This window comes from Selaginella moellendorffii, unplaced genomic scaffold (assembly GCF_000143415.4).
Source record: "Selaginella moellendorffii unplaced genomic scaffold, v1.0 SELMOscaffold_91, whole genome shotgun sequence".
NCBI classification, from domain to species: Eukaryota; Viridiplantae; Streptophyta; class Lycopodiopsida; order Selaginellales; family Selaginellaceae; genus Selaginella; species Selaginella moellendorffii.
Window position 1 is genome coordinate 178,796 of NW_003314352.1, and position 9,758 is coordinate 188,553.

Below are 9,758 nucleotides of genomic sequence, written 5' to 3' on the forward strand. Positions count from 1 at the left end.
GCCTGCGTCTCCGTGAACGATGCCTTCGTCATGAAGTCGTGGGGCGAGGCGCTGGGCGTCAATGGCAAGATCCTCATGCTGTCCGACGGCAATGGCAAGTTTACCCGCGATCTGGGAGTGACCGTGGATCTTTCGGACAAGGTGGAGGGATTGGGAGTGAGGTCCCGGCGCTACTCGCTACTGGCCGAGGATGGGATCGTCAAGGTGTTGAATCTCGAGGAGGGTGGTGCCTACACGGTGAGCAGCGCCGACGAGATCCTCAAGGCACTCTAAGCTCCAAGAGCTACATACGAGGTGATAGAACTCCGTTTTACTTCGTTTTTGGCTTTGATAGATGATCGAGCGAGCCTAGAGTTGGAAGCTTTCTTTCGCAAAATAAAGACTTTTAGCAGGACGATGAAGTTCTTGCGTGATCATCGGAAGTTTCTTTCGAATCAAAGAATGGCTTTTATTTCCTTGCGAGATCACGAAACAATCAGCATCCATGTTGTCCAGCAGCCGCTCGATCCACGTACCATACCAGGTTTCCATCATGAGGCAAGATCATCTGCGCCGGCAACTCCCCAGCCGGGAGCTCCTCCCCGAAAACTCGCGCCACCATCTCCGCCTTGGAGGCCCCCGACGCGACGAACACGACGTTGGCGGCCGCGTTGATCACCGGCAGCGTCATGGTGATGCGCTGGGGTGGCGGCTTTGGCGAATCGGCGATGGAGCACACCCATCGCTGCCTCTCCTGGATCAGCGGATGGTTTGGGAAGAGCGACGCGATGTGGCCGTCGGGTCCCATCCCCAGGAGGATGAGATCGAATCGGGGAAGTCCCTGCTGCGATGTGTCGAGGATCCCCGTCTGGATGGAATGCGCGATCAAGGCCTGGTAGTCGTCGGCGGCGGCCTCGGCGTCGAGAGCGTCATTGATGGAGTAGACTTGAGACACTGGAATCGTCACCTTGGATGATCCAAGAAGAAAAAACCAAGTGTTGGAAGCTAGCTGCAAAGATTCTGGAGGAATTCTCTACCTTGGAGAGGAAGAGATCGTGCGCGAGCTTGTAGCTGCTGTCCGGATCATCCTTGCGGACCACGCGCTCGTCCACCCAGAAGACATGCCATCGGCTCCAATCGATCTGGTCCACGACCGGCGCTTGCGCAAGCTTCCTGAATCGATCGATCCCTCGTGAATTTCGCCGAACAAAAGGAGATCATCACTTACGTGAGGGCCGAGACGAGCGATCCTCCCGACAGCACAACAGTGAATGCGCCCTTCCTCTCGATCGATGCAGCCGAGAGCTTGCTGATGTGATCCGCCAGCCCCTCGGCGAGCTTGCCGCCGTCGTCGAATGCCTTCAAATGCAGCGAGGGATCGAGCTTGGGCGCCATTACACCGGACGAAGAGGACGAGAAAGAAGACGCGCCCCCAAAAGATCCAAGAACCCTAGGAGCTCTCCTGGCCGGCAAGCTGGATCGCTTTTCCGCGAGAAACGTTGCGCGAGCAGGGATTTCGACACGAAATCGCGGCGACAAGCCACGATCGCGATGGCAATGGGGAGAATCGAAGTAGGCGAGGATCGATTGGGACTGCCGGGGAGAAGAAAGAGCGTGTGGCAGTGGCATGGTGGTCAGCGCTTCTTCAGCCTAGGACCATTGACGACGAAGGTAAACGAATATACAGTGAGCCTGTAGAATATGCGATCTTCTTTTAAAGGAGCCCTAAAGTGTGAAATGAAAACTAAAGGCAATTGAATTGAAAGAGACAAATCAATCACTTCTGGCCTTGCTGGCTGCTGTAAGTGTAAAGGTAGCCAGTAAGCCAGTATAGCGAGCGCCAGAGATTGGACGGACGAGATCGCGCGAGAGCTACATCCTGTGGCGTCAGTCTATCCAACAACAAAATGCCAGCACCAACCCGCAAAAGGAAATGGCGCTTTCACCCTTTAATCCCCTCGGCCGTACGGTGCTTGTAGCTGTACGGAGGGCCCGGTGATCGGTTCGATTCCAACCACCGGATCATCCAGGGCAAGGGTTTTGCCTTTGGGACAGGCACGAAGAACAGGGGAGGGGATTGATCGCTTTCCGACGGGGTTCTTGCCGCGATCGAGAGAGATCGCAGCTGGAAGGGAGCGGCGTAGCGAGCGCTGCGCAACGCCGTCGCGCCATTCAATCCAGGAGGTTTGTCGGCGAGGTCGGGATTTGAGAGGATTATGAGGAGGGAGGGGGTGTGCGCTAGCGCTCGACTGTTCTTGGTCGGGTTTGAGTCGTCGCCGGTGATGACACGCATCGGCATTGTGCGCTTGATGTGATTGGCGCGTCTTCCATCGCCAATTCAAAGGCAGGCAGAAGGAACAAAAGGGAGAGAGAGACAGATAGAGAGACTTTGAAGTCTCTCTTTCTCTCTCTCTCTCTCTCTCTCTCTCCACACCCACAGGGAAGCGCGAGGAAATCTACTGGAGAGCCTATTTTTTGCTCGAGATTCCAGGCTCTGCCAGATCACTCACTCCGGAGGGTTTTTCTCCTCTCCCGGCAGTTTTTCTCGCACAGCATTCGAATGGCGGCGAGTATGAAGCTGGGCTCCAAGAGCGAGGGATTTCTTCGCAGAGGCCAAGCATGGTAAGCTTGGAATTGCTAGATCTCTCGCCCCATTGTCTCCTCCTTTTCCTTGCGCAGGTTTTGTACGACCGGTCTTCCCAGCGATGTGGTTGTCCAAGTCGACGAAATGACATTCCACCTTCACAAGGTTCTATTCTGGATTTCTTATCCAATTGTTCTGATCCATGTCTCTTGTAGTTTCCTCTCATGTCCAAGAGCGGGCTTCTCGAGAAACTCATCACCGAGTCCTTAGAGAGCCGCGATCAACTTAGAAACGAAGATGACGAAGACGAGGACGATGAAGAGCAGCGTGGCTGCGTCGTTCAGCTCGCTGGCATCCCTGGCGGCACCGAGTCCTTCGAGCTAGCCGCAAAGTTCTGCTACGGCGTCAAGCTCGAGCTCACCGCCAGCAACATTGTCCCGCTCCGTTGCGCCGCCGAGCACCTGGAGATGACCGAGCAGCTTGGCGAAGGCAATCTCATCGTCAAGGCCGAAGGCTTTCTCAACCAAGTGGTGCTCCGCAGCTGGAAGGACTCGGTGCGGGCGCTTCAGTCGTGCGAGAAGGTGCTCGAGCAGGCGGAGAAGCTCCAGATTGTCAAGCGGTGTGTGGATTCCATCTCCAGTAAGGCGTGCACGGATCCGAGCTTGTTCGGGTGGCCGCTCATGGATCACCACCTCACCATGCAAAGCCCCGGCGGCAGCGTCCTCTGGAACGGGATTAGCACCGGGGCTCGGCCGAGGAACTCTCGCAGCGACTGGTGGTACGAGGACGTCGCGTCGTTGAGCTTGAGCATGTTTGAGCGGCTGGTGGCGGCGATGGAAGTTCGCGGATTGAAGCCCGAGATCGTCGCTGGAGCAGTGATGAGTTACGGAAAACGCTACCTCCCTGGATTAAACCGGCGCAGAGGCGAAGGTGGCGGAGGCGGTGGCGGCGGCGGTGGAAGTAGAAGGAGTGGACTCTACTCGGCTCCCGTCACCACGCTCTCTGAGGTGGATCAACGAATTCTACTCGAGACCATCCAGCGGCTTCTTCCGGCTCAGAAAGGAGTCGTCCCCGTCCGATTTCTCTTCGGCCTGCTCAAGCTGTCGATGCTCCTGGGTGCAAGCAGCGATTGCAAGGCGAGCCTGGAAGCGAGGATTGGTATGCAGCTGGAACAGGCCGGGCTGGACGACCTCCTCATGCCGAACTACTCGTACACAGTGGAGACCCTCTACGACATCGACGTCGTCCAGCGGATCGTGGAGCATTTCCTGAGCAGCGATGGTGGTGGATCGTCCGTGAACACGCTGGGGAACCTGGTGAGCCTGTCGTATGATCACGACGGCTCGCCAAACAATGGAGCGGTGACGCCAATGATGCAAGTCGCCAAGCTCATGGACGCGTACCTCGCGGAGGTGGCACCGGACGTGAATCTCAAGATGGGGAAGTTTCAGGCTCTGGCGGAATCGCTGCCCGAGTACGCGAGGCTGGTGGACGATGGTCTGTACCGTGCGATTGATATCTATCTCAAGGTAAGTTCTTCGTGCCACCTCCTTCGTGAGTTTCTTCTATAACTTTGGTTCTTGGTTCCAGGCTCATCACTGGTTGACGGAGCTAGAGCGCGAGAAGCTGTGTCGCACCATGGATTGCCAGAAACTTTCGCTCGAGGCGTGCACTCACGCCGCTCAGAACGAGCGCCTGCCCCTCCGCGTCGTCGTCCAGGTGCTGTTCTTCGAGCAGCTGCAGCTCCGGACCGCCATCGCCGGCTGCTTCCTCGTGTCCGAGAACGTGGAGGCGTCGCGGCCAGCTTACCAGAACCCACGCGACGCTGCCAGTGGCGCCGCCGCCGCCGCCGCCGCTGCATCGAATCGAGCAGCAGCAGGAGGAGGAGGTGGTGGAGAAGGCTGGGCGAATGTACTACGCGAGAACCAAGTGATGAAGGTGGACATGGATCGGATGAGGAGCCGCGTGATCGAGCTGGAGAAGGAGTGCACGCAGATGAGGCAGGAGATTGAGAAGATTGGAAACGGGAAGAGCGGCGGCGGTGGCGGCGGCGGCGGCGGCGGCGGGGGTGGAGTGAAGAGCAGTCACGCCGTGCTCGCGGCGTCGATGATGTCGAGCTTCTCGCTGGCCAAGAAGCTGGGCTGCCGATCGAAGCCGCACGCGCTAAAGCCGCAGGACGTGATGAAGCCGCCACAGCCAGCGCCGCCGCCAGAGGATGATCTTGATGAAGGATCGCTCAAGGCGGCGGCGGCGGCGGCGAGGGCGGCGGGGGTGGCGGCTCCTCAAGTGAGGCGGCGGCATCGGCGAACCCATTCACTGGTTTGATGCTTACTTTCTCCTCTCGTGTTCTCGTGTTCTTCTCGTGTGCTCTGTTTTAGGGCTATTAAAATTGCCGCGAAATATTTTAAATTTAGACTCGTTAGCCTGGCGCTAAATGGTCATGTGGCCTAGTTTCACGGCCGTACGCATATAAAGAAGCATGGAGGAGAATGAGCTCTCTCTATCTCCACCAACCTATCTAATGGAAGACAACAGGAAAGAACAAAAAACCTCTTAAAAAGGGCGAGGAAGAATCCCAACGGAAGAAAGGAAGGTCGGCCTACCTACATTGCGCTGTGTGATCAATCGATTCGTCTTCGTGTTTCAATCGAATTTCCATATAATCGTTTGCTCGGTCACCATTTAACTCTCCCTGCTCGATCGATCGATCCCATGTATCTCATCCATTGCGGGTCGATCAATCGCCAGAGAAGAAAGAACCAAGAAAGGGGAAGGAAGAAAGGGGCTATAATCCATCGATCACATTGTGTAAAACTCCAAGAGCTCCTCGAGATTGAAGTTGCGCAGCGATGGATCGTCCCGGCTGAGCAGCCACAGGATGTGCTCGAAGAGAATGGCGTCGCAATCGAGCAGGATGTCCTCCTCGTACAGCGGCGATTCGCCCGCCCTAAGCCCCGCGGCCACGAAGTTGGATCTCTCGAGCAGGCATTGCACGATGGCGTGGTCCAGGATCTGGGGCTCTACCTGGAACGCCTGCCGCTCCTCGTCCTCCTTGCCCACCAGGAGCGTCACCAGATTGCTCTTGGCCTTCCTGGCGAATTTGACGCACGAGAGGAGGCGGTGATCCCCCCTGCGCTGCAGCACCGCCAGCGAGGAATTGGACGCCGCCGCCTCGCCGCCGGGGAGGATGGGCGAGAGGCTCTCCCTGTACGAGGTGGAGAAGCGCCAGAGCTTGGAAGAAGATCTGAAGAGATCCATGGACGAGTCCTCGTCGCTGCCCGAGCGCCGCCCGCCTCCGCCGCGAATCGCATCCAGTTTCTCGATGAGCCGGTTCATCTTCATCCTGGGAGAGATCGAATTGGGGATTGGATTGGAGGGATTCGTGTCTCTCACGAGGATGGAGATGGAGGAAAAGCCCTCATTCGCGACGGAGAGATGATAGCATTGTGGCAGAAGAAGATTTTGGAAAGAAATCCAAGGGGAAGGAATCAGAGTGCATTGGACGCAGCCCTTTGTTATGGAGCTTCTTGCCAGAACGCTAGAGTGACGTCTTCCATAGCCAAAGCCGCGATGGACTCTAGCGGGGTGGACCGATCCTGAGCGTCCATTTCCGGCACACGATCTTAGTTAAGCTTGTTTAAAACGATAGCAAAGGGTAAATAACCTCTCCCGGATTAATAGTATGGTTGTCTATGGCCAGCAGAGGTTCGTGTTTGTCACTCCGGGAATAATTTTCAATATCCCCGAGTAAAACAATAACGTGGTTGATAATCGAGAGCTTTCGAAGTTGCTAGAAGAAGCAAAGGACGTATGTTCTTGTTTAAAATGGGAGAACGTCAAACACGGGATTCTGGGCATGCCTACTAAAATTCCTCGCATTTTCCACTCTGGCCTTGGAGCTTCCAGCCTGACCAGAACAACAAGGTCGAGCATCTTTAGTAACTTCAATCACCTTTAGCAAAGTCCTACCTTGCCTTGTAGTTTCAGCAAGAAAGTATGATCAACCTCCCGCGTTGTTCACAAAAAAGCGGGGTGAAAGAGTTGAAAAAACAGATGAACGCCTCCTCGCTTGCTATTTAATGGTCACTGCGATCGAGGCCGCCGGGATCCTGCAAAAATGATCTGCGTTTCATCACCAAAACACGAAACAAAAGTCAAGATAACGTACCTGACATGATGTGCTGAAGCATTGTTTCCTGGATGTTGTCGTAGAACATCGTTCCAAACCGAGAGATGGCAGGGGTGCTTGGCAGCGACGCCACAACGTCTTGGCCTTTCACCATCTGTGGCCCTCGCTTGAACTCGAGAATGGATTTCCTGGTGGTGAAGTCGTGCTTGGCAGCCAAGGTGATGAGCGCCGACCATCGCACTTGGTAGTCCACGATACGCTTCACTTTGATGTAATTGTCGGAGCAGCGGTAGTAGACGAGCAGCGCGTAGGCGATCGCCGCGAAGTAAGAGACGATGGACTCGTCCGGAGCGTTGAGAAACGAGCAAACAGCGTCGGGGCGGATGGAGTCGGGCTTGATCATTCCGATGTAGCGCAGCTCGGCCATGATGGTGTCCAGCGGCGCAATGAGCCGAATTGGAAGAGCTCCATACGTCTGCACCATCTCCAATCTCTTGGACTTGTTCTTCGGCAGGACCGGCTTTGGATCTCGGTTCTCCTTCAAGATGCTCCTGTAGTGCTTCTCAAGCAAGTCCGTCAAGTGCTGATGAGCCTTGGTTATCTCCTCCGGGATCCCAAGGGCAGACATGTTGTAGAACACAGCGTTCTCGGTGTTGAGTAGCTCTTCCACGGCCAGCCTTGTCATTCCACTCCTCAACTTGGCAATGGCGAAGTCCCTGACCATATTCTCGGATTTTAGACGGACCATGCTCTTGCACTGTTCCAGGTCCGGGAGCTCCCGACTTACTTTTCGGAGTCCCAGCATCCACGCATGCAGCGTCAATCTCTTCATCCTGTCCGACCACACCCGCTCACGAAGTTCCCTCAGCTTGACGTTCCGGAACTTGCTCCTCCGGCGTTTCTCCAACCTTTTTGCTTCTGTCCGGGGATCATACGTCGACTCAGCAGCCGTGATTCTCATCCCAAGGAAAAGCGTCGACCCGAAGCTTATGTCCACGTACGAAGCGTAGTCTGGCTCCAGATGAAGCTCCGTTTTCATGAACTTTAGTATCAGAGCCTGTATTCTCTCGGCAATGGCCCTTGACGCCCCGACTCCCACCACAAACTCGTCCAGGTACCGCACGTACTGCAAGTTGATGGGAAGCTCCTTGCTGGCTGGGACTGGATTGGAGCGGACGTTGAAAATCGTCCGTCGTCCACGGTCTGCTGGCACCCTCTCCTGCTCCAGAATCATCCGAGAGATCTCGTCGTCCAGCGATCGCAGGTAGACGTGACAGAGTAGCGGTGCTAAAACGGATCTCCGGACTCCAAGCTCTTCGTGCTCGTACTTATTCTTCGCCAACTGCGGGTTCTTGGCCAGGGTCTTCGGCGAGTACTTGACGTCCTCGGCAACGGTGGCCTTCACGTCGAACAGCTTGAGTATTAGCTCCACGAAACCTTTGTCTTCGATCTCTTGCTCAAGCATCGAGGCTAGCAAATCCGTGTCTATCTTGGCGTAGATGTTGTCGAAGTTAAACTCGAGCAGCCAGCAAACTCCCAGCCACCGGTTACTCCTTACGTCCTCCAACAAAGTGTGGCACCCTCTGTTGGGACGATACCCGTGAGCTTTTGGGGAGAGCAAAGGCTCGTAGATCTTCTCCAGAGCCATCTGCATGGCCTCTTGGACGATCAAGTCCCCCACCGGCGGAAATGGACTGGAGAGTGGATGCTTATACTTGCTGTGAAGGCCGTAGTCCAGGAAGAAATCCAAGTTGAAGCTCCTCAAGGGATCCCGCCTGCCTTTCTTCCAGTAGAACTCGCAGTTGCCCGAGAAGATCTCCGCTCGCTTGGTCCGCATAGCCCAGAGGTTTACGAGGAGAAAGGTGTAGCGGTCGGCAAGAGTGTGCTGAGTAGCACGAGTTCCAAACTTTCTAAACACGTTCCTGGCGTGGTAGTGTTGAAACTCATAGGCCCCGGCGAGGAGACTCTCGCGCGTCAATCTCAGCCAGTTTAGAGGCAGCTCGCCCGATCCAAGCTGTGGAATCTTGAGACCCGGCCTGGCCTTGAGCCTCTGGTAAGCAGCAAGCAATGTGTTCTTATCCGAGACAATGTCTATGAGATTCTCGTACCTCCCATTCGGGCCCCGGCACAGCTCCAAGATCCTGTCCAGCCGCCTCCCCTGGCCCTGCGATGGCAATGGAATGAGGCCAAAGCAGCCCTCGGCGAGCACGAAATCCAGCGCAGTCTGCTCCACATCCCTCCTGTAGTCTTCATCGCCAGCATCGTCCTGCCCTTGTTCTTGCACTGCTTCGACCATGGCTTGGGAGAGCGTGCAGTAGCTTGTGCCGCCCAGACCTATACCAAGAATGAGAAATGCTGGATCGATGGAGCTGCCTACCAGGCGATCGAGGCCGAGAAATCGCTGCGCGCCACACCCGTGCCATGTTTCTCTAGGGTTTAAGGCATAAACCCTAGAACTTTTTAAACTACAAAGTTTTAACGAAAAAAATATAAAACAGGAAATATAAAAATTCATTGCAAACTAATCGGATTTTTAGTTGGTTTCACTATCAGGCCTTTGATATGATTAGATGGATTATGTGGCTCTGCAAGAAAGTCAAGCCTCAAATGGACAAGAGAGAAAAAGACTTGGAATAGGAAAAAAAAAAAAAGTGGGATTCTCTTGAAAATGTCATCTATTCAAAGAACACTACAAATGACGATGATTTTAACAGCGAAGCTTCAGCTCTTGATTTGTGATTAATATAATCGCTTTTGAAAGTAAATCTTGCTCACGGCATCCTTGTTCCTTTTTCACTGTTCACTATAGGGAGTAAACAAGGTTGTAACTGAGTATCAAAGACTGAAATAGAACAATGTACAAGAAGCTGTGCTCATGCGATGGAACTATCAATGAATATAGTTCCTAGCCAGAAAACTTTGATCATATTGGCCATCTCTAAACTCCTTTCATCCATCGTTAGATATTGTTTATTGGGAACACTCCAATCTAGGCAATCATATGTTTCAAATCTCTGTCACCATCCTCTCCAAAAACTTGTACCTGGAGTATATCGCTGTAGCTCT

The 9,758-nt window shown here is 54.5% G+C and overlaps 4 protein-coding genes across 4 annotated transcripts in view; 2 read left to right on the forward strand and 2 right to left on the reverse strand.

Moving 5' to 3' along the window:
* Positions 1-455, forward strand: part of LOC9661415 (peroxiredoxin-2E-1, chloroplastic) — a 1,418-nt gene extending 963 nt beyond the window's left edge. The window contains exon 3 of the mRNA XM_002988743.2: positions 1-455. Within this exon, the coding sequence (XP_002988789.2) occupies positions 1-273 (273 nt within the window). The 3' untranslated portion in view covers positions 274-455.
* Positions 428-1,744, reverse strand: LOC9661201 (probable 6-phosphogluconolactonase 1). Its single transcript, XM_002988808.2, has 3 exons — positions 1,208-1,744; positions 1,017-1,152; positions 428-946 (listed from the first exon to the last, which is right to left on the reverse strand). The coding sequence occupies exons 1-3, from the start codon at positions 1,606-1,608 to the stop codon at positions 476-478; spliced, it is 1,008 nt and encodes a 335-aa protein (XP_002988854.2). The 5' UTR covers positions 1,609-1,744; the 3' UTR covers positions 428-475.
* Positions 1,745-2,022: 278 nt separating this feature from the next.
* Positions 2,023-4,978, forward strand: LOC112341817 (BTB/POZ domain-containing protein At1g30440-like). The gene is made up of 4 exons (XM_024662600.1): positions 2,023-2,601; positions 2,659-2,728; positions 2,779-4,092; positions 4,154-4,978. The coding sequence occupies exons 1-4, from the start codon at positions 2,540-2,542 to the stop codon at positions 4,886-4,888; spliced, it is 2,181 nt and encodes a 726-aa protein (XP_024518368.1). The 5' UTR covers positions 2,023-2,539; the 3' UTR covers positions 4,889-4,978.
* A 1,381-nt stretch (positions 4,979-6,359) lies between these two features.
* LOC112341816 lies at positions 6,360-9,132 on the reverse strand. The gene is made up of 4 exons (XM_024662598.1): positions 9,070-9,132; positions 6,732-9,026; positions 6,533-6,672; positions 6,360-6,470 (listed from the first exon to the last, which is right to left on the reverse strand). The coding sequence occupies exons 1-3, from the start codon at positions 9,113-9,115 to the stop codon at positions 6,647-6,649; spliced, it is 2,367 nt and encodes a 788-aa protein (XP_024518366.1). The 5' UTR covers positions 9,116-9,132; the 3' UTR covers positions 6,360-6,470; positions 6,533-6,646.
* Between the last annotated feature and the right edge of the window lie 626 nt (positions 9,133-9,758).

Excerpts from the sequence above, each read along its gene's own strand:
- LOC112341816 (XM_024662598.1), bottom strand. The coding sequence starts at position 9,115 with ATGGCACGGGTGTGGCGCGCAGCGATTTCTCGGCCTCGATCGCCTG. Across the intron at positions 9,027-9,069 it reads TTCTCGGCCTCGATCGCCTG|GTCTGGGCGGCACAAGCTAC; the intron begins GTAGGCAGCTCC and ends TTCTTGGTATAG. Across the intron at positions 6,673-6,731 it reads GCTTCAGCACATCATGTCAG|GATCCCGGCGGCCTCGATCG; the intron begins GTACGTTATCTT and ends TCATTTTTGCAG.
- LOC9661201 (XM_002988808.2), bottom strand. The coding sequence starts at position 1,608 with ATGCCACTGCCACACGCTCTTTCTTCTCCCCGGCAGTCCCAATCGATC. Across the intron at positions 1,153-1,207 it reads TCGCTCGTCTCGGCCCTCAC|GAAGCTTGCGCAAGCGCCGG; the intron begins GTAAGTGATGAT and ends CGATCGATTCAG. Across the intron at positions 947-1,016 it reads ACGATCTCTTCCTCTCCAAG|GTGACGATTCCAGTGTCTCA; the intron begins GTAGAGAATTCC and ends GGATCATCCAAG.
- LOC112341817 (XM_024662600.1), top strand. The coding sequence starts at position 2,540 with ATGGCGGCGAGTATGAAGCTGGGCTCCAAGAGCGAGGGATTTCTTCGC. Across the intron at positions 2,602-2,658 it reads CTTCGCAGAGGCCAAGCATG|GTTTTGTACGACCGGTCTTC; the intron begins GTAAGCTTGGAA and ends TTCCTTGCGCAG. Across the intron at positions 2,729-2,778 it reads TGACATTCCACCTTCACAAG|TTTCCTCTCATGTCCAAGAG; the intron begins GTTCTATTCTGG and ends TGTCTCTTGTAG.